The sequence below is a fragment of the Astyanax mexicanus genome, chromosome 2 (assembly GCF_023375975.1).
Source record: "Astyanax mexicanus isolate ESR-SI-001 chromosome 2, AstMex3_surface, whole genome shotgun sequence".
Classification (NCBI taxonomy): Eukaryota; Metazoa; Chordata; class Actinopteri; order Characiformes; family Acestrorhamphidae; genus Astyanax; species Astyanax mexicanus.
In genome coordinates this window covers 35,755,092-35,778,693 of record NC_064409.1, presented here as the reverse complement: position 1 = coordinate 35,778,693, position 23,602 = coordinate 35,755,092, and the positions used below count along the sequence as shown (strand labels likewise).

At 37.8% G+C, this 23,602-nt stretch overlaps 1 protein-coding gene across 1 annotated transcript; it reads left to right on the top strand.

Annotated features, from left to right (window-relative positions):
- The first annotated feature begins 431 nt into the window (after window positions 1-431).
- Window positions 432-23,572, top strand: dennd6b (DENN/MADD domain containing 6B). The gene is made up of 20 exons (XM_007245007.4): window positions 432-678; window positions 5,673-5,711; window positions 5,799-5,841; window positions 6,183-6,298; window positions 6,459-6,539; window positions 6,898-7,003; window positions 7,210-7,289; window positions 12,149-12,211; window positions 12,329-12,384; window positions 12,506-12,628; window positions 14,919-15,014; window positions 15,261-15,355; window positions 15,448-15,513; window positions 16,540-16,604; window positions 16,702-16,791; window positions 16,967-17,020; window positions 17,135-17,244; window positions 17,418-17,520; window positions 18,610-18,684; window positions 19,498-23,572. The coding sequence occupies exons 1-20, from the start codon at window positions 523-525 to the stop codon at window positions 19,618-19,620; spliced, it is 1,740 nt and encodes a 579-aa protein (XP_007245069.3). The 5' UTR covers window positions 432-522; the 3' UTR covers window positions 19,621-23,572.
- The last annotated feature ends 30 nt before the right edge of the window (window positions 23,573-23,602 follow it).

The window sequence follows — 23,602 nt, the reverse complement described above, 5'->3', positions numbered from 1 at the left end:
CGACTAAAAGCTTAAATTAAAAATGGTAATTAACTACTCGCCCGGGATATTTTATTATTATAAAAAAGTGGACTGAAGTATTTCTCTAAATACTTAAAGAAACTTTACCTGTATTTTTCTGATTTTCTTTCACAAACGATTTTTGGACAACAGTTCCGCTAGCTTTCCGCTAACTAATGTAGGTGCAGTGATGCAGCAGATACAACCAGAGACAGTTTAAAAGGCTTATAACTGTGGTGTACAAGCTTTAGAAGTGATGTCTTTCACACTGAAACATTTGAGATTGTGTAAACGAGCCTAGTTTTCAGTATTAAAAATATTAAACATTCATAAATAATATTTTTTGTGCTCAATTTTGCTCCATATGATCCCCTTCATTTTAGGCTCGCCCCCTGGTGGTCAGACACTCCCGGAAGAGTGTCTAAAGTGTGTGTTCTCCTCTGTAGAGGGTCTGTGGTGAAGGCAGTGAGCTGCTGTATTATTATAGGAGTGAGAGGAGGGAAATGGGATTTTTACTCTGGGATGGATCCGTTTGACGGCCCCGGACCCCGGCAAGAAAAGCTGGAGTCGGCGGCGACCAGCGCGGGGGAGCCGTGTGTGCCGTGGGCGCGCTTCTCCGACTGGCTGGAGTGTGTGTGCGTCGTCACCTTCGACCTGGAGCTCGGGCAAGCCATAGAGGTAGATAACGAGGACGGGCAGTATAGAGTACACCGGGGCTGCTGCTGTAGATACTGTAGCTACTGTACTGGAGAAAATCAAAGACTGCGCCCTAAAACAGCCGTTTTTGTCTTACCAGATAAACAGAGCGGTGTCAGAGCAGTTAGCTGCCCAAGCCTGTGCTCCTGTAGATGTTGGGTGTTGTGTAGTGAAAACAGTAAGGGTTAGCTAGTGTGGATCTGCACCTGCTTCACCATCACGGAGGACTGGATCCCAGTGAAGGTTGTTCGTAGGTAGGCAGGTTATGGACACAGCTGGAGCACAGCTGTCTAACGCCTGAAGAAGCGTCTCAGTAAATCACAGAAATAACAGAAACAGCACTGTTTTCTAGCTGTTCTTTTCACCAGTCTTCCTCACAATCTAGTTAAGGCTGCATTTTTAGTTGCGAGTTAATTTAGTCCGCTTCCACAGTTTCTCAGTGTGAACCTATGGGGATAAACCAAAAGAGACATATTACTTAAACGTGATAACCTAGGTTAACTAACTTAGAACACGGTTTGTATTATTTTTATACAGAAAAACGAGACTTAATTTCTAGTCAGAATAAAATAACCTTTCTAGACCACGCCTACACCCACCCGTGCACACGCTTTTCTTAAATCCATATTATTTTTCATAGTCGAGCATATAATATAATAATTGAAATAGGTTATTTGTGTAAAGTAGTATTTTCCACATTGTGTCTGTATATATTTTCTCTATTCATATTTTCATTTACTTCAGTAATTAAAATTTTACAACACTAAAATAATCTGTATAATGCGCAGCTAGGTGGCAGCAATGACTCACACTATGTAGATTCTTTATGTACAAAAAAAGTCAACCTTTTCTTTTTTTTTCATCTTACAACCAAAAAAACTATTTACTTGAACGTATTTAATTGAGATTTTAAGTGATAGACCAACACAAAATAGCACATTAGTGTGAAGTGGAACGAAAATGATACATGATTTTAATAACAAAATTGTAATAAAGTAAATATCTGAAGAGTGTCATGTGTGAAAAGTATCAACAACCCACCCTATATCAATACTTAGTAGAGTCACCTTTTACTGCAGTTACAGCTATAAGTCATTGTAGGGTTTGTCTCTAACAGCTTTGCACATCTGGAGACTGAGATTTTTGCCCCTTTTCTTTGTAAAATGGCTCAAGCTTAGCCAGGTTGGATGGAGAGCATCTGTGAACAGCGTTTTTTATGTCTTGCCACAGAAGCTCAATGTGATTTAGCTCAGGACTTTCTAACCTATGAACACTATGCTCATGCTATGTTTTTCAGTGTGAGAAGCAGTGTTACTTTTCCGTCACACGTAGCGCTTTGCATTTTGGCCAAAAAGCACCTTCTTCCACATGTTAGTTGTGTTAGTTGCAAACATCATTTTTCATGTCTTTCCTTCAACAGTGTTTTTCTTCTTGCCACTCTTCCATAAAGGCCAGATTTTTTGGAGTGCAGGACTTATATTTGTCCTGTGGACAGATACTCCTACCTGAGCTGTGGATTTCTGCAGCTCTTCCAGAGTGACCATGGGTCAATTGGTTGCTTCTCTCACTATTGCCCTTCTTGCTCAGTCTTTTAGTTTGGGTGGAGAGCCATGTCTTGGTACATTTTTTTGGTTAGTTGTAGAATACTTTTTCCATTTTTGGATGATGGATTTAACAGTGCTCTTTGGGATGCTCAAATCTTAGAACATTCTCTACACATTTTTAAAGTTTTATTTGATTACATTTTCAAAACCATGTATAGTTTTCATTCTACTTCACAATTGTATGCTACTTTGTATTGGTCTATCATTCTAAATAAAATAAATTTAAATTTGTGGTTGTAAGTTGACAAAATGTAAACATTTTTGATAGGTATGAATACTTTTGTAAGTCACTAAATCTCACGTAATGCAATTAGAAAAGGTATTAAATTCTAAATGTAAAATAAATGAAGAATATTTTATATAATATTCAAACTCAAAGAAAGTGCATCATTGGTACAGATTAGCCAGAACAGTAACTGCTGATTTTAGTGTTGAGTAATGTGAATGAAGTGCCATTACATTTTAAAAACATAAAAATGACTTTAAAACAGGTGTTAGTATAATATGCAACTAGGAGGCAGAAACAACTTAAGATTTTGCATATAATCTGTGTTTTTGGTTGTTGTAAGCCATTCAGATCAAATGGTACTGAAGTTGCATTACATTCAAATCTTATGAGTGGTGTGTCTATGTTGGTGTCTATGTACCTAAACCATTCACAATGAACGATAGTTATGTAAAAAATTGTGTTAAATGGAAAAAAAAATCTTATCATCTCATACACATTTTATTCTCATTAGAACATGCAGTGCATCCAGAGAGTATTCAGCGCTTCACTTTTTCCACATTTTGTTACATTACAGCCTTATTCCAAATTGTATCATATTAATCTCTTTCCTAAAAAATCTACACAAAATACCCCATTATGACCATGTGAAAAAGGTTTTTTGAGAGTTCTGAAAATGTAATAAAAATAAAAAACTAAGAAATCAAATTTACGTAAGCATTCACAGCCTTTGCCATGAAGCTCAAAATTGAGCTCAGGTGCATCCTGTTTCCTCTAATCATGTTTCAGGTGCATCATGTTTCTACAGCCTAAATGGAGTTCACCTGTGGTAAATCCAGTTGATTGGACATAATTTGGAAAGGCACACACCTGTCTATATAAGGTCCCACAGTTGACTGCATGTAAGAGTGCAAACACCAAGCATGAAGTCAAAGGAACTGTCTGTAGACCACCGAGACAAAATTGTCTCGAGGTACAAATCTGGGGAAAGATACAGAAATATTTCTGATGCTTTGAAGGTCCCAATGAGCGCAGTGGCCTCCATCATTCGTAAATGGAAGAAGTATGGAACCACCAGGACTCTTCCTAGAGCTGGCCGGCCGTCTAAATTGAGCAATTGGGGGAGAATGGCCTTGGTCAGGGAGGTGACCAAGAACCCGATGGTCACTCTGTCAGGGCTCCAGCATTCCTCCGTGGAGAGAGGAGAACCTTGCAGAAGGACAACCATCTCTGCAGCAAGCCACCAATCAGGCCTGTATGGCAGAGTGGCCAGGTGAAAGCTACTCCTTAGTAAAAGGCACAAGGCAGCCCGTTTGGATTTTATCATAAGGCACCTGAAGGACTCTCAGACCATGAGAAACAAAATTCTCTGGTCTGATGAGACAAAGATTGAACTCTTTGGTGTGAATGCCAGGTGTCATGTTTGGAGGAAACCAGGCACTGCTCATCACGAGGCCAATACCATCCCTACAGTCAAGCATGGTGGTGGCAGCATCACGCTATGGGGATGTTTTTCAGCAGCAGAAACTGGCAGACTAGTCAGGATAGAGGAAAAGATGAATGCAGCAATGTACAGAGACATCCTGAATGAAAACCTGCTCCAGAGCGCTCTTGACCTCAGACTGGGGCGACGGTTCATTTTTTAGCAGGACAACGATTCGAAGCACACAGCCAAGATCTCAAAGGAGTGGCTTCAGGACTACTCTGTGAATGTCCTGGAGTGGCCCAGCCAGAGCCCAGACTTGAATCCGATTGAACATCTCTGGAGAGATCTGAAAATGGCTGTGCACAGACGTCTCCCATCCAACCTGATGGAGCTTCAGAGGTACTGCAAAGAAGAATGGGCTAAACTGCCTAAAGAGAGGTGTGCCAAGCTTGTGGCATCATTTTCAAAAAGACTTGAGGCTATAGTTTCTGCCAAGGGTGGTTCTACAAAGTATTAAGCAAAGGCTGTGAATACTTATGTAAATATGATTTCTTTGTTTTTTAATTTTAATGCATTTTCAAAACTCTCAAGAAAACTTTTTTCACATGGTCATAATGGGGTATTTTGTGTAGAATGTTGAGGAAAGAGCTTAATTTTAATACAATTTGGAATTTGGAATAAGGCTGCAACGTAACAAAATGTGGAAAAAGTGAAGCGCTGTGAATACTTTCCGGATGCACCGTAGAACACTTCTCAGATGTTGAAAGTGAGACATTTTACCATTTTGTGAAAAACTTTATTGCATTTAGCAACACATCTAAAAAAATAAAGCCTGAAAAAGTAAAATGTGTACTAATAAAACAAAAAGTTTGGAGGAGCAATTTTCAAATAACTTGCATGACTGGTAAACTTCTACCTATCTTTGCTTACTCAATCTGCACAGACCAAATTGTGTCTAAAGCTTAACAATTTTAGAAAATGTTCCTTAACTCAAAATTGACTTTGGATAAGCCACTATCTACAGTACATAACATCAGCAAAATATTTAGAAAAACTAGAGAATCCCTTTGGGCAAGAAAAAAAAAATGGATACTGGTGGTCTCCGGGCCCTCAGATGGCTCTTCTCTACTGGCATGATTCTCTACTGAAAATCACTGCATGGGTTTAAAAAAACATTTGGCCAAAGCTGATTTGTATTGTTTATGGTATTTTTACAAATTAGACCACAGAGCTGTACTGTTGAGAGCCTAATTGTTTTAGAGCTTATTGTGTATTACTATTGTACAGTTCATTTTTAATGTATTCAATGAGTTTGTTGTCTGTTGTGCTGCTATTTTATGTTAAATATTATGTTTCATGTCCTGAAACAATTATTTAGTTTTTTTTGTATTGATATTTAATGTTTGTTGTGAGAAGGAATGACATTCATGGTCACTATTCATGGATGTAGCTGATTAGCCACCAAAGGCTCAAATGTGGAAGAGTTATTGCCCTTAGTGAAATATGGTAGGTGTGGTTTAGTGGGTAACAACACTGGCTTCACTATGGCAGACTAGGGTTTAATTCCCTGGCCGCTAACCCTATGCTAATAAGAGTTCTTGGGTAAAAATCACATTCACCTTCTTGTGTAACATGACTTAAATGTCAATTGTAAGTAAGATGAGTAAGATCTGAATGTGTGAATGTATGTCTTACACTTTCTTTGTCTCTGTCTACCCAGCTGGTCTATCCACATGATGTGAAACTGACAGAGAAGGAGGTGAGTGCAGATTTTACTAGTTTTTGGCAGGTTGACTTGTACTGTACAGTGTATTAAAGTGTCTTTATTTTTTTTTTTCTTCTCCAGAAAACAAGCATTTGCTACTTATCCTTTCCTGATTCCTACTCAGGTAAGGTGATGTTTAATGAAGAATGTGGGACTTGTAAAATATTTATGAAAAGGGAAAAATATGCCACGAAACATTATGTTAAATAATTTACAGGCTTCATCTTCAAATTTAGTTTGTTGTTCTTCGTTCAGAGACACTGAGATAAATGGAATTTAACTTAGTGTTACAAAAATGTTACACTTTATTCATAATAATAACTAAAAGATTCATTCAGTTTCTTTGAAATAAATTGTCATGTATTAATGTTGTTGCTCATAAATCTCCAACAGGCGCTGAAGCTCGAGTTTTCACAGGATGATCTCTGTTATGAATGACTTCATAAGTGAATTTTTTTTTTCCAGGTTGCCTTGGAGACACACAGTTCAGTTTTAGGCTGCGCCAGTCTGTGGGGCGTGTCAGCGGCTCATGGTTTGGAGAGGAGGACAAATACAACAGAGATGCCCCACTAATATTGCAAGTAAGTAACATTAGTTAATATACAGTGAAGCTCATCATAACACATCAACTGAAAAGCATGAAAAATGGAGTTGCCCTGTTGTTGTTCTCTTTATATTATGTAGTTGATTTAGATCAGTCCAGCAGTTCATGGTCACTGCTTCTCTGTGTGCTTTTATTAGAAGGAGCTGGCACATTTCTATGGCTATGTGTACTTCAGACAAGTAAAAGATGTCTCGGTCAAAAGGGGCTACTTTCAGAAGGTGAGTGTGTGCATACTCTTATATCTGATCAGTTGACATTAGTTCACAGCTGACACCATGAAAACGGTACAGAATGTATCTAAGATTAGACAAAGTTGATATCGTAGTAAAGAAATGATGTTGTTACATAAACATAAACATACAATCAGTAAAGAAAATTGGATTGGATGAACAAATCACTTTTCAAAGACATTTCTTCAGTTTTATGTGATAAGTTTTATATTAAATACAGTGCATGAAATATATGTGTATACTGAGTAATAAAATACAATAATACTCGTGCACTTTTAAAGTAATGTATAAAAGAATAGTAACTCACACAACAGAATGTTCAGCTAAATGTTTTATCTTGTTCCAGTCGCTGGTCCTCGTTTCTAGACTGCCGTATGTGCAACTGTTCCAGTCACTGCTGCAGATTATTGCCCCAGAGTACTTTGAGAAGCTAGAGCCTTGCCTGGAAGCAGGTGAGCACAGCTAGACTGCTGTTTAACTTGTCTAAACTTAGCTGTCATTTTATCTGATCACAACCCTCAGAAATCATTTTGAAAGCATAGTTTGGTCATTGTTTAGTCTGTTTCTGGAAACAACAAATAATTAATTTATTGTTGTTCAAGAGATTTTTCTAAAATGTAATGACATTCACAATATTGAACTTGTAAATCTGTTGCAGTGTGCAATGAGATTGACCAGTGGCCCCCGCCTGTGCCAGGACAGACCCTCAACTTACCTGTGATGGGTATTGTCATGCAGGTAATGTCTCTCTGTAGCTTACTGTAAGAATTGAACAGCTTCTATCACTGACTGAAGGTTAGGTGTCATTACTCTTATACTCTTTAATATTATTGAATTTCTGTCTGAAATTGTTTTTTAGCTGAATGGTACGGTGGCCCTGAAGTGCAAAACAAATTAACATGTCAGAAAACAAAATTACAAAAACTAAAACACATTTACAAAACTTAAAACAAATTTACAAGACGCAAAACACTTTTCCCAGCACTGAAACACTTTTACAAATGCTGAAACACTTTTACCAGCACTAAAACACTTTTACAAACGCCGAAACACTTTTACAAACGCTAAAACACTTTTACAAACGCTGAAACACTTTTACAAACTCTGAAACACTTTTACAAACGCTAAAACACTTTTACAAACGCTGAAACACTTTTACAAACGCTGAAACACTTTTACAAACTGCGATTTCTGACGGAAAGGGAGGGTCTAACACACAGGAAGTGCTTGATGCGGACCCTCCTTGTCAGTCAAGCTGCGTTACGATGAGAGAGTGGAGTTATGGACACTAAACTATGTTTTGTGGCACGTATTTTAGCAGCAGCAGTAAATACTTAAACTATCCCTGTCCTGTTGCTACCCCCGCCGCGGGGTTCACCTAATACCCCGGGGGTTCAGCTAATGCCACGCGGCCATCAGCCACTGCCCCCGCCGCGGGGTTCACCTAATACCCCGGGGGTTCAGCTAATGCCACGCGGCCATCAGCCACTGCCCCCGCTGCGGGGTTCAGCTACTACCCCACGGAGTTCAGCCACTGCCCCGCGGCCATCAGCCACTGCCCCTGCCGCGGGGTTCACCTAATACCCCGGGGGTTCAGCTAATGCCACGCGGCCATCAGCCACTGCCCCCGCCGCGGGGTTCAGCCACTGCCCCCCGGTTATCAGCCACTGCCCCCGCCGCGGGGTTCAGCTAATGCCACGCGGCCATCAGCCACTGCCCCCACCGCGGGGTTCAGCTAATGCCACACGGCCATCAGCTAATGCCCCCGCTGCGGGGTTCAGCTAATACCCCACGGAGTTCAGCCACTGCCCCGCGGCCATCAGCTAATGCCCCCGCTGCGGGGTTCAGCTAATGCCCCACGGAGTTCAGCTAATGCCCCGCGGAGTTCAGCCACTGCCCCGCGGGGTTCAGCCACTCCTGTACTGTATTACCTGAACCCCGCGGGGCAGTGGCTGATGGCCGCCGGGCATTAGCTGAACCCCGCGGCGGGGGCAGTGGCTGATAACCGCGGGGCAGTGGCTGAACCCCGCGGCGGGGGCAGTGGCTGATAACCGCGGGGAAGTGGCTGAACCCCCGGTGTATTAGGTGAACCCCGCGGCAGGGGCAGTGGCTGATAACCGCGGGGCAGTGGCTGAACCCCCGGGGTATTAGGAGAACCCCGCGGCGGGGGCAGTGGCTGATAACCGCGGGGCAGTGGCTGATGGCCGCCGGACATTAGCTGAACCCCGCGGCGGGGGCAGTGGCTGATAACCGCGGGGCAGTGGCTGATGGCCGCCGGGCATTAGCTGAACCCCGCGGCGGGGGCAGTGGCTGATAACCGCGGGGCAGTGGCTGATGGCCGCCGGGCATTAGCTGAACCCCGCGGCGGGGGCAGTGACTGATAACCGAGGGGCAGTGGCTGAACCCCCGGGGTATTAGGTGAACCCCGCAGCGGGGGCAGTGGCTGATAACCGCGGGGCAGTGGCTGAACCCCTGGGGTATTAGCTGAACCCCGCGGCGGGGGCAGTGGCTCATGGCCGCCGGGCATTAGGTGAACCCCGCGGCGGGGGTAGCAACAGGACAGGGATAGTTTAAGTATTTACTGCTGCTGCTAAAATACGTGCCACAAAACATAGTTTGGTGTTCATAACTCAACTCTCTCATCGTAACGCAGCTTGACTGACAAGGAGGGTCCGCATCAAGCACTTCCTGTGTGTTAGACCCTCCCTTTCCGTCAGAAATCGCAGTTTGTAAAAGTGTTTCAGCTTTGTAAAAGTGTTTCAGCGTTTGTAAAAGTGTTTCAGCGTTTGTAAAAGTGTTTCAGCGTTTGTAAAAGTGTTTCAGTATTTGTAAAAGTGTTTTGCGTCTTGTAAATTTGTTTTAAGTTTTGTAAATGTGTTTTAGTTTTTGTAATTTTGTTTTCTGACATGTTAATTTGTTTTGCACTTCAGGGCCACCGTAGAATGGTGTAGCTTGTGTATTACATTCTAATATACACTCACGAAAATACATTGTTTACAAAATACACAGTAAAATTAGCAGTGCTGGATCAACACCTAAAGAGTTAACTTTAACACTCCTTCGGAGCATACATGGTCCCACTCTACAGAGAGTAAAAATTTATATCAGTGTTAAATATTCAGTGTTAATATGACACTGTACAGTGTACCATTTACTCTGGCTAGTGTTGTTCATTAGTGTTATAGCTACACCTAAAGTGTTAATTTTACACTACTATGGAGTATATATGGTCCCACACTACAGAGTGTAAAAATTACACTGATATTAGTGTTAAATGTTTAGTGTTAATATAACACTGTGCAGTGTACTATTTACTCATTCTAGTGTTGTTCATTAGTGTCATAGCAACACCTAAAGAGTTAATTTTACACTACTTCAGAGCATATATGGTCCCACTCTACAAAGTGTAAAAATTACACTAATAGCGGTGTTAAATGTTCAGTGTTAATATGACACTGTGCAATGTACTATTTACTCATTCTAGTGTTGTTCATTAGTGTTATAGCAACACCTAAAGAGTTCATTTTACACCGTTTGGAGTATATATGGTCCCACACAACAAAAAGTAAATATTACAGTATTAAAGTGTTAAACTTAGTATTAATGGCATTAAATAGTGAAAATGAAATAAAATAAAGCCGAAAACATATCCTTTTTTATTATTCAGGTTCTTGGTATTTTTATTTAAAATGCATTACATTTAAACACAACAGGAGTAATTTCAAAGACAGCCTACTGCGTAGTTTAAGGTGGACCAGAAAAAAAATCCAACTTAAATGGTAGCTACAGAAGTTATCTAGCTTGCCTACATGCTGGGACTTCAAACGCCAGAATTTAATGACTGTGCCAAAAGAACTTTTTAATTTTGCCTCAGCTAGCCAGCTACTTAACTTTAGGTTGTTTCTTGTGATAAGTTGCCTGTTTCACTAAAGATAAGGCTAGCTTATTAGATTAGCTAACCTAGCTTTTTCTGGCAGGAGGTTCCCCATTTAACCCAAGTAAAAGCTAGCTAACGCTATGTTAGCTGTTTCTTGAGCACACTTTCCCACACTTTTTGTTTAACTTGTAAGAAGTCTTTTGCCTCAGGTCAGCTAGCTGACCGGCTAGGTTAGCTGTTTCTTTTAAGTCCCATTTTCATATCAGCTAGCTGAGCAAGTTTAGTTGTTTAAAAGAACATAGGTTATTTTTTCTCTTCAGCTAGCTTGGCTAACCAGTTCATTTTGTGAAATTTCCAGTTTCACCTTAGCTAGCATTACTCAGGTTAGCTAGCTAGCTAACTAACTAACTAAAGCAGCCCAAACAGGATTCCACAGGATTTCATTCCACAGGATTAATGAAAATGCATTTAAGCAATATTTAGAATTAAAAAACACATTTAATACACAGTAAAACAGTACAAAATATATTTAATGTCACTATTTATCAAATTTGAGGGTTTGAGGGAAAAAAGACACACCTGCTGCTATTGCTGAATCACAAAGAAAAGGGCAGCTGACAAACTTTGAGTGTAGCAAAATTTGGAGGCGGAGCTTGTTAGACAGAATACACTGGTAGGAGTTGAAATTAGTTGACTCTGGAAAATAATTCCAACTTTATGTGAATTGTAACACTGAGAGTTGTTAAGATAACACCCAGGTGGTCAAAAATGTTTACACTGTGATTTTAACACTATAGATTTTACTATGTAGTTGTACCCTGAAGGAAGTGTCTGATTGCAATGACATTCGGGTGGAGGATAAAGGTAACCAGCTATGATTGATCTTCATATACAGAAATAGTGTGTAATGCATGTGCAACATAACATGCCAGACATCTCTAGAGGTATAGTGGTGTTCTTTAATAATTTGTCCTAAGCAGCTTGAATATTTCCACACAGTTCCTGCAGATTTTGCTGTAGAGCTGGAATGTTGATGGCACGTGCAATGACATGCCACATGTTTTTTTTTAATTGCCAGCATTGCATAGCATTTACATTTGCAGAGGTGCCAGTATATGTGTGTGTGTGTGTGTGTGTGTGTGTGTGTGTGTGTGTGTGTGTGTGTTCAGTAATGACAGACCTCTTTAACAGGCTACGGCATAGGCTGCAGCTTAGGCTATGACATAGGGTCTGCGTCTATGATAGAATATGTACAGGCTAAGTATAAATTAACCTTAAAGGTGCACCCCACACCATAACACCAGGCCTTCTGGATATGTGACACATGACAACAAAACCATTCATCCACAGTGCCTCCACACATGGATTAGTTCTCTTAGTCCTCTCTACCAAGACAAAAGGAACAATTGTCACTGAAAATGACTTGCTACCAGTCACTTCTTTCCTGTCTAGAGTGACTACCCACCAGGTTTCATATCTGTCAGTTGATTCCTTGTGTGTGCAACATTTTTTTGACATGGGATATAATTAAATAAATATCTTATATATAATAAAACACATTTCATTAATTCCTTACTACATAACTATTTTAAATTCACAACTTCATGTTCTAAATCAGAAAAAATGTTTGCGTTTTTTCACCCCCAAGACACTTTAAAATGATATCTGTGTAAATAAATATACTGTTATATTTATGATCGATCTAATGCTCTGCTTCCAGGTCAGAATTCCTTCAAAGGATGATAAACCAGGAGGAAGTCCTATACGGCAGGGACAGAAAGAGGTATGAGCTCAGCTCTCCGTTTATTAGGGATATGGTTATCAGTGATTAGCTAAACCAAGGTTGGAATATTAATGAAGGCTTATCTCCTTGTTTCCCTTCTGTTACCTTGTTGTTTAGAATCTACTTCCTGCACCCACGGTTCTTCCCACCATCCATGAGCTGGATCTGTTTAAGTAAGTATGAGACATATTGGTCATGCTTGTTTAACCATCAGCTGCTTATGTAAGAGAAAATAAAGGCACTAAAATGACGTCATTACTCTCGACTGGCCTAAACTACCTTTGACCTGATTAGGTGCTTCCAGTCCATCCTGATTCACCTGCAGATGCTCTGGGAGCTGATGTTGCTAGGAGAGCCACTGGTCGTCATGGCACCCTCTCCGACCATGTCCTCAGAGACGGTGCTGGCCTTAGTCAGGTGTGGATATTGGTTCAGAATTGCCATGCCATCATTTATTGATTCATTTACCTAATTAAACTCAATTGTGATCTGATATGACAGTATACTCTACATGGCCAAATGTATATGGACACCCCTGCTTGTTATTACCATCTGACAGTCAGACTGATAAATCTGGGTTTGGTAGATGCCCAAGAAAAACACCACCTGTATACATAGTGGCAGCTGTACATGATGTATGTAGTGAAGGTTTAATAATACACTGGTTTTGTTTTTCATTTGTGGTTTTTCATTTTAGGTGGTAGGGTAGGGTAGGGTAGGTAGATAGATAGATAGATAGATAAGGTAGGTAGATAAGGTAGGTAGGTAGGTAGGTAGGTAGGTAGGTAGATAGGGTAGGTAGGTAGGGTAGGTAGATAGATAGATAGAGCCAGTAGCAGTTACACAACACAGTAGAAACAAACAATACACAGTACAAACAAACAATAAGTGTAGTAAAATACGAGAGCACATTGAGGGATATAAGACTCTAAACTATACAATTCTAAACTGACACTTAAAAATATATACATAAATATATAAATACAAAAACTATAGGTTAGGTGCGTAGTGTAGTGTCCAGGAGTGCAAATGTACAGGAGGTACAGTAAAGTGTCCAGAATTAATTGCATTAAGTGTCTTAATGCAACAACATATAAAAAAAATGTATAGTCTGGAAGGTGACATTTCTAGTTTAAGGTTAACTGTTGTACTGTGTACAAAGTGAGCCACATAAAGAGACTGAGTGTGTTTTCATGCACGTCATAAAAAGATTACTGCAAAACATCACTTTGTCAGTAGTAGGGATGGGTGATATGGCCCTAAAACAATTTTGAGAGACATGTAATACCACAAGTATTTTTGTAATAACAATATTATTGGCAATATGACAACAACGGAATAATTGATCATTTTCAAGACACTACTAAAGAGGCAGTGTCACTATGATCAGAAGACCTGAGAGAGCACAATTGGCCTTGCTCTCTGTGGGCGGGTAGATGGCGTTCTCTCCCTACATCACTTCTAAGGTGATTTCGGTCAGCACAGGCATCTGTTACCTGATGTATCTGAGCCAGGACGCTGCGCTTTCCTCCAAATGCATGGGCTGCTCTGTAATGACACATCAGCAGCTATTTGAAAAGAGGTGTTGGCTGATTTCACTTGTCAGAGAAAGCATGAGCTAGTTTTCACCCTTCTAGTGTTAGAGCATTAGTAATGTTGAGGAAAGTGCAGTTAAGTGGATGAAAATGGGTTCAAATTTAAATAAATAAATAAATAAAAATGCATATGACTGCAACAAAATAAATGTAGTAAAATTTTGTAGACATATAACAGTTTCAAGCATTCATTAGAATGTAACTGTACAACTGTAACTCAACAAAATCTACCACAGTAAAAAAGTGCAGAATATAGTTTACATGCATTTAAGTTGCAAACGTAAAGTTATACAAGAATGTCCTTAAACCTTGATAGACTGCTTTCAATTTTTTAATTTTATGGATTTGATTTTGTGTCACTATTTTGTCACTGTCATGTTTGCCTTGTTAAATGTTCCCCACGTATTTCCAATACCAGGCTCTACTTTAACTCATGCGCAGACTAAGAAATTAGAGGATACTCTGGTTAAGTGAATATGTGGACTGAGAAATACACTTACTGAGCTAGAATCTGACTTGTTAATCTGATTTTTAGACCATACTCTGGTCTACGAAATTTGAGTATTCTGTTTAAATGACTGCCTTAATAATCTGATAACTGTAGTGATCTGATTGTAAACAGAATTGTTAAACCTTTAGGATGTTTAGAACACAGACTGGAAACAGGCCTTAACGCCAAATATTATTGACCTCTGATGTCATTAATGCATTTGGCTGAGTAACAGCCATTTAGGATGTGCAATGCAAGATGTATCATGATACGGGGGTCACAATCAGTATATTGCCTTGCTTTAAGTAAGAACAGTAATATCTGAGTACACCTAGCAGCTGGACTTTAAACACAGTAAATATTTATTTAGTATATTTTAATATTTATTAAATATTAATGTGGATTTGAGCATCATTACAGTCAGCATATATTATTTTTTCGTACAACCCTAATCTTAAAATATAGCAGGAACTGTTTTCAGAAAAGTGGAGGGTGTCAATGATGGTTTTGAAATGAGCACATATGAATGTGTTCCTGGTGTTCACATACATTTGGCTCTTTGTAAGGCTGTTGTAATTATTGCATATGGTAAAATATACTGGTTCCTCTTTTGCTTTTTCAGCTCTATCAGCCCACTGAAATACTGCTGTGATTTTCGGCCTTATTTTACTATCCACGATAGTGAGTTTAAGGAGTACACTACCAGGACTCAAGCACCGTAAGTGTCTGTGTGTGTGTATGCAGATTGGATAGAGTAAATGGTATATAACTATTAAACAATATTATAACTGATTGGTATATTGAATTATATTACAATTTAACTGACCTTAGTAGTTTATTAGTGTTTATTGGATAACTGAGTATTCCATGTATTACTCCCTGCCTTTGTTTATTGGAACAATATTTTGTACCTTTAGAAAAGGCCTAATTTGTTGCCTTTCTTCTTATATGATTGTGTTTTCAGGCCTAATGTAATTCTGGGTGTCACTAACCCCTTCTTCATCAAGACCTTTCAGTGTTGGCCCCATATACTACGTCTTGGGGAGCTGAAGATGTCTGGTAAGAAAGACAAGAAAGACAAAGATCATTCTTTGTGGCTTAAATGATTCTTTCTCCTTGCAACATTATACCTGATCACCCTCTTCTTTCAGGAGATTTGCCAAAGCAGGTCAAGGTTAAGAAGCTGGCCAAGTTGAAAACACTGGACACGAAACCAGGTACATTTAAGAGTATTAATATACAATGTCTTGCAAAACTAATCATACTTCTTGAACGTTTTAACATTCTGTCACTTTACAACCACAAACTTAAATGTATTTTATTGAGATTTTAAGGGATAGACCAACACAAAATAGCACAATTGTGATGTGGAACGAAAATGATACATGGTTTTCAATACTTAGTAGAGTCATCTTTTACTGCAATTACAGCTGCAAATATGTTGAAGTATGTATTTACCAGCTCTGCAGACTAAGATTCTTCTTTGCAAAACAGTTCAAGCTCAGCCAGGTTGGATGGAGAGCAACTTTCATGTTTTTCCATGGGATTTAGGTCAGAACTTTGACTGGGACATTTCAACACATGAATATTTTTTTATCTAAACCATTCCACTATAGCTCTGGCTGTATGTTTAGGGTCACTGTTTTGCTGGAATGTAAATCTCCTTTCCTAGTCTCAAGTCTTTTGTAGCCTCTACCAAGTTTTCTTTCAGGATTGCCCTGTAATTAGCTCCATCCATCTTTCCATCATCTCTGACCAGCTTCCCTGTCCTTGCTGAAGAAAAGCATCCCTACAGAATGATGCTGTCACCACCATGATTCACAGTGGAGATGGCGTGTTTAGGGTGATGACCATTGTTACTTTTCCGCCACACATAGCGGTTAGCATTTAGGCCAAAAACTTCAATATTGGTCTCATCTGACCACAGAACCTTCTTCCACATATTCCTGCAAACGGAACTATGATTTAGAGAGGCTGAATACTTTTGCACATCACACTTTTCATATTTTTATTTGATTAACATGGTATCAAACAGGTATCTCTTTTTACTTTACAATTATGTGATGCTTGTGTTGGTCTGTCACTTGACATCTAAATAAAATACATTTAAAAATCTTTTTAAGGGTTTAAGGGGTATGAATTCTTTCGCAAGCCACTTTATGTATTTTTTAAGTAATAATGAATGTTGTACATAGTACCGGTAACAGTGACGTGTTTATGTCTGTCTGTGTATTCACATTAAGGTATATACACAGCGTACAAAACTTTTCTACATAAAGACAAAGCCCTCATCAAGAGACTCTTAAAGGTAGGGCAGAACTGAGAATGGAAAAAAAAATGTACATATTGAGTAATGATGTTGTTCCCAGTGTCATCTCTCTGTTTCACTTTCACTGACTTCATAGGGAATTCAGAGGAAAAGACCTTCAGAAGTGCAGAGCGCCATCTTGAGGCGGCATCTGTTAGAACTGACCCAGAGCTTCATCATTCCACTAGTAGGGACACTTTTTTTTTGTTACCTCGCACCTTTTTCATCTCTGATTATTATTTGCAAAACTGTGATGTATTGTATGTAGTGAAGGGGTTTGTTGGAAATATTTTATATAAAGACGTTAAATAGAGAGTAGAATCTTGCCTTACAATTTACCTCACACTTGTGCTGTTTTAAAGGAGCGATATCTGGCTAGCCTGATGCCACTGCAGAGATCTGTGACTCCTTGGAAGGTAATTTGATTGGTTCATAAATTGACATTGAAATCACATTTGAATAGGGATTATATAGTCCAACATTTAGAAAACAAAGAATAAATAAATAACACAGTTTTATATCTCTCTTAGACTCCTCCTCAGATCCGACCCTTTAGTCAGGATGAGTTTATGGCCACTCTGGATCACGCTGGGCCGCAGCTCACCTCTGTCCTCAAAGGGGATTGGATGGGCCTTTACAAGTAAGACACTATTTTTTTTTTTTAACTATTCAGCTCATAGATTTATCCGACCACATTTTTGAAATATTTAACTGTTATGTTTTTTTGTGGACAGTATTTATTAATTTGGTTGAGTGTCTTGCACATTTTTCTGGATCTGCAATTATATTATTATTATTTTTTTCTTTTTTAAGGCGATTCTTTCGGTCCCCTAACTTTGATGGCTGGTATCGTCTAAGACACAGGGAAATGACTCAGAAAGTGGAATGTCTTCATTTAGAAGCTATCTGTGATGCTGTAAGTACCGATCCAAAATCTTTTCACTTCAGAGTATGACAAATACATAAATTTTGTATTATATATATTTAGGCACAGTTTGTCACAATGTTCTTGTTAACTTTGTTTCCTTTCATATAAAAGTGCATAAAAAAAAAAATTAAAAAAAATCCTAATTGTCAACATTAACACATTAGTGCATGCAGTTAATCTGGAAACTTTTATTCACGTAAAAAATGACAGCCTGGTGATGCATTAGCAGTTTTATTTAGCAATATAACACAGCAAAGCTTACTGTTGAGTTCTGTAAGTACTGTTGGGTGCATACAAACACACACCGCTGATGGTAAATTTCCTTTTTTCAAGCTGTTAAATGTGGAATTTACTTTTTTCCATTAAAACTCACAGTTAAACTCACTAACTCAGCACATTACAAAATTCTAGATTAAAAAGCATCAGAACTACCCTGAGATATTATAATACAGTAAAAAAGGATTTATTCTGCCAGCTGGTAATTTCACAACACCACTATTACTGTCCCCTTCACAAAAACAGTTAACTACCAGCATTTAAAAAAAATATAATCCTGTTTTTATGCATGATTTAGTCACCGAATATTGGTGTGATTTAATAAAGTAATTTTTAAGGGGTTGGCATCAAATAATACAAATCAATGTGTTTCTAGCACTAACTATTTTATTCGTATTTAAATACCCATTACTAAAAGCTTATTCTTGAGGAAGAAAAATCAGTTCAGTTCTAAAAGTGTGATAGAATTCTATTGTGATTAATTAGATAAATGTTTTTTTTTAATCGATTGACACCACTAGTTTTAATACAAAACATGTCCTGCACTGTTGTCACTTCCTCTGGTGGGAAAGCTGCTTCAGTGTATTTAGCAAAATATGTCAAATTTCTTATCATATTATTTTGTAGAAAATGTAAAGGACACACCAACAGTGTTTCAATTATTAGTCCAAATATTTTATAGTGATATTAAGTTACTTGCCTGTTATTTTTATGAATAATAAGAATAAAAAAAAAAGTATAAATATGTATAAATAATACACTTCTGTTTTATATAACAACTGTCTTTTTTTCTACTCTCAGGATCTGCTGAGTTGGACCAAAGACAAGTCAGAGGTGGAGATTGTTGACCTTGTTTTAAAATTGCGGGAGAAACTGGTTAGTGAAAACATGGTTTATTTGTCCTTGGATTTAACAATTGCACTAATAGAGAAATGTATCTCTGAGACAAAACCACATCTAACATAAGTGGTTTTAGTGGTGTAGTTCGGTGCTGCAATTTGGCAAGTAAATAAATACTTACAATAACTTTTTGGGAAGCAAGCTAAGACCATGTGTACATTGTAGTTTGGCTGTACTTAAAGATGAGTTGATAGAGATTAATTAAAAAGTAAATTTATGCTTTTAAATCAGATACAAATATTTAATGTTACGGCAGTGATAGGCAAGCAATTGTATCATCATTAAAATATTTTTTTTGTTTTTCTGACAACCTTATTGCTGAATATCAGTAATTATCGAAAAAACAACCTGAAGTGAGTTTGTTTCTTTATAATGAGGCTGCTTTTGTTTTCCCACTTCAGTAAGAGTTAGATGATTAATGTTTTGTTAAGTCTGCATCTAACACATTTGCATAGGCGAGGTTATTCATATAATACAGTACACACACTTACACTTGTAGCAGAGTGTGCTTACCTTCCTTACCTGCTGTTTCGTCATAGTAGTCTGATTATAGTTTGTCTGAATTTGGATGTAAAAGGTGATTTGTGTTCTTTTAAATCTACTTTTCTCACCCTGCACCTTCCACAGTAACACTTTGTGCTTCACTCAGTGCAATTCTTAATGCTTTGTTGCTGCAACAATGTTATTTGTGGTACAGATACTGTAGTTCTTCATCAGTGTCCAGTACATTTCTTATTTTGAACAATGTTTTATTTTATTTTCTCTCTCTTTCCCCCCTCTCTATTCCAGATGAGAGCTCGCAAGCATCATCTTCCAGTGAAGGAGGAGTTGCATGAGAAGCTGGAAAACTACATTCAGACTGTAATCAGCTCTCTGCCTGAGGATCTGCAGACAGTACTGCACAAACACTGATAGAGATGCACAAACCCACAAACATGCTGATCAAAAGGGACCTGATATCTAATAAAGCAACCAAGCTACTTACAAGGATAATCAATCGCAGTTACCAGGAGACTGACTGAAAAAAAATACAGACACACGACAGTGCTGACATGAACCAGCACCAGCAAAGCACCTGAAAGTTCACAGGTACCAGTTATTTGACATACAGGTAATACTTGCAAGACGTTGATTGTCATTATACAGTACATGAAAAGGGATTTTTGTGGGATGTTTTCTGTACAGTCGTGTTTGATCTAAAAAAAAAAAGATAATAATTTTCAGTTGCAGTGATCATTAGGTTTTCATACCTAGTCTGATCACGGTCTGTGGAAACACTCTGGGGACACAGGATTTTTTTTTTTTTTCAGGCTGCTTTTGTGATTTTTGTTTTATACCTTCTTGATAAAATGTCAAAAAGAACAACTCTATATTACTCTGTGCACACAGCAATTAAGTCATGAGTGAGTTATGCTGCTTATGGTACATTTAACAGATCTTATGTTTTCTCAATTTTACATGATTAATACATCAAAGGGGATCATCATTGTCATGCAAAAAAGAGAATATTTCTGAAATGTTAAATGTATGTTTCACAAAAATGGGAAATATTAATATAGATAGTTGGCTCTGACATTTTCCTTGTGCTATTTGGATCTACATTAATTCTGTTTCACTCAAAGTAAAACAAAGCCCCAAAACTCAAACTCTGAGAAACTTTTCTTTTTTTTTTTTAAGAAAAAACAATTTACCACAGTGGTAATTCAATTCAATTTCCTTTTAACCGTTTCACCTGAATTATCTCCAGTGATAAAAAATGTAAGAATGCTGTTTCTCTAATACTCTACTATAAAATCTATATAGCAAATAAACCCAATTAACTAAAATATTTAAAAGTTTTCATTTCCATTGCATTTGAAGCTTGTGTGTTATGTTTTATTATTTCATAACCATCCCTAAACAGTAAAAAAGATGATTAAAAATGTTCTAAATCACATTGCATTATTACAAATTAGCTCTTACTTTGCCTCAATGGCTCTAGTACTTCTGTTTTTCCAGTGCAGTGGGCGGGGCCAAGTTACTGTTTTATTGGTTTATAAACTTGTTCATTGGCTGGTTTGTTGTCTATTCTGATAGACAACAAGTCTCAAAATGCTTTGTAGTCCCAAACTAAGCTTAATCTCTGTCTGGGAAACTGCCCCTATATAGCATATGCTAGTATACCAACAATATTAGTATAAATACGAATAAACCATACAGTAGTTATTATAAAACAATCTTAATGTGCTGTTTATGAGTGAAGCTCAGAGTAATGGTATAGGAAAAGTATGTTAGATTAGGATAAAAGAGCACAGTTAATAGAATATACAGGTTTGCTTCTCCTTTGTGAGCTTTAGTCACTCACAGTATGGATTTGTTAATTTGTACCAGCAGTAGTTGATTGGATAATGATCTATCTATTGAATGTTAACTGTAATAACTGGCGTTCCTCAACACATGTAAAATAGTATATATATATTTTTATTTGTTGCTATTTTGATGTTTGTGTTTTTGAACATATAACCAGTTTGGGGCAGTTTCCCATTTAGGGATTAAGCCCAGTCTTGGACTTGACAGAATTTCCAATAGAGGTTTTTCATTGAAAGGAAAATATAGTCTATGGCTAGGTCTAATCCCTGTCTAGGAAGCTTTCTGAATTAGGGTTGTTCCTTTAGAGCTGGTGTTTTAATCTCTCGGTTGATCACTTTTGAGGACCCCCCTCACATACCCCTGTACTACGCTATGAAACCTGTGAGAAAGGGAAGAGTGTTTCTTGTGCACCACAGCACCACAACATTTGGTCACACGCAGCCAGTCTGCCTTAGAGAGACTGTACTCAGTATGTATTGAAACTTCACCAGTTCGAGTGTGGTGGTGACTGGAGCTTGTGAGGACTTTGCAGTTGATTTTTTTTACCCTTAGTTTGAGCACTGAAGACTGATGACAATATTAAGGAACTCAACAGATGTCAGATGATTAATAAAGGCGACATCTGTGCCCAGGGCAAGGCCTTTTCTAGCACAGCAATTGACCAATTTACCTCTTATTGCCATGATACAATCCTCCTAAACAGCAGTAAACCAGTAATATAAAAACACACAGTAAAAGACAAATGCAGTAGTGACTTTGATACACCTCACATGACACTTGAATTTCAGTCTCTGAGCCTCTTTACTAAAGGTGTCATTTAGTTGGTTTAACATTAGTGTCCTTTTTCTCAATTCTTCAACTTTTGTTTTAGCACTTTTTTATCTTGCATGTGCCACAGCTTCTTAAACAAAGCATTGAAAAAGGATAATCATTATCTAGATATTTAAAAATAGAGCTATATAAATATAGCCTGCCTTCGACAGAGGTAGCACAAAAATGCAAGGCGTATGAGTCAAATTAGTCAATTAGGCATCTCGACTACGTAAAACAGGTTATATCTGTGGATGAGTCTCACATTATGATTTCTAGTTTGTCTGTTTATCTGTAGTTTAATTAGTCATTTTAGTATATGAACATTTATCCACATCTGTATTTTATGTTCCTGAAAAGAAGGATCGCACCTTCACAAATAAGCTACTTGAATATTCTGTAAATATTGCTTTGTAGGGTTTGAGTGTTGTCTGTCTGCATAAGTGAATGCCTTACTTGGATACCATGGAAATCTACAGTTCTGCCAGCAGAGTGTTTATAGCAGTAGGTAGATTACCTCTTTGACAATTCACTTCAAATTTAAGATGCACCATATAAAGTCATGCGCATTTGAACACTTAAATTATACGTTTTTTTTTTTTTTTTTTTTTAAGTTAATAAATAATCTACAGGCAACAGGTTTAATCATGATATTCTCAGTGAATTTTAGAGCAAATTTTTAATTAATTTGCTAAATTTAACATATTGGAATAAAAATATTTTTTTTTTGTACACGTCACATTTCCCCAGTATGTTAAATTAAGCAAATGAACAATTATTGTGTATAACATAAGTGTGTTTTACCTGCAGAGGGTTTGTACTTATTTTTACTTTAACAAAACATGTAATTTCAGTAGGAATGGCCAAACCTTTAGACATGACTTTATCTGCAAACTTCCGTTAGTATGATCTGCCAAATTGAAGCCAACCCTATAAGACATTGTTAGACGTGAACTGAGCTGAATGTAGAATTCTTAAACCATCTCGAATGTATGTTTTAGTGTCTGAATCATGAAGTGCAAAATGTCAGTAGACTGCTAGTATATGGTTAATCCAATTTCCCATATATGCAGGGTTCATACACTTTTAACCTATTCATTTCCATGATTTATTTTCATGACTTTTCCATGTCTTTAAGGCACATTTTCATTGACATAAAATAAAATATCAGTGCAGACATGGACAATAAAACCTAATATCAACTAGAACTATAATCAAAAATGATTACAGTAGGCCTGAATCTGAAAATAATCCTGACACACAATCTTTAATAATAAAATGTGTGTCGGATCCTGAGAGCTCCCTTGTGTAGGGCTAAATGACTGAACTAACTCTGAACTGATGTATTTGTTAGCTCAAAATAGATTTTCTTCATTGATAAACTGAAACACAAAGATTTGTAGACCAATTTTCCAAAACTTTCTGGGTATTTTTAAGGCCTGAAAATTGCCATTTTCACATTCCATGACTTTTCAAGGTTTTCCATGACCGTCCAAACCCTGTATATAAAATCTATTTTTTTTTTGTTTGTTTTTTTACTTTGCATCAGTTCTTTCATATTTATGTAAGTATTTATATTATTTATCTATTTTTTAATGTTTACTGTAAGAATGTCACTCATGGAAATTGAGCTCATGTTTGGAATTTATTGTATGGATGTTTGAGTGTGCTCATCAATATGTGATAGAATAAAAGCTGTTACCGATCAGTGTCACAGTTCATCATGTTTGGAAAG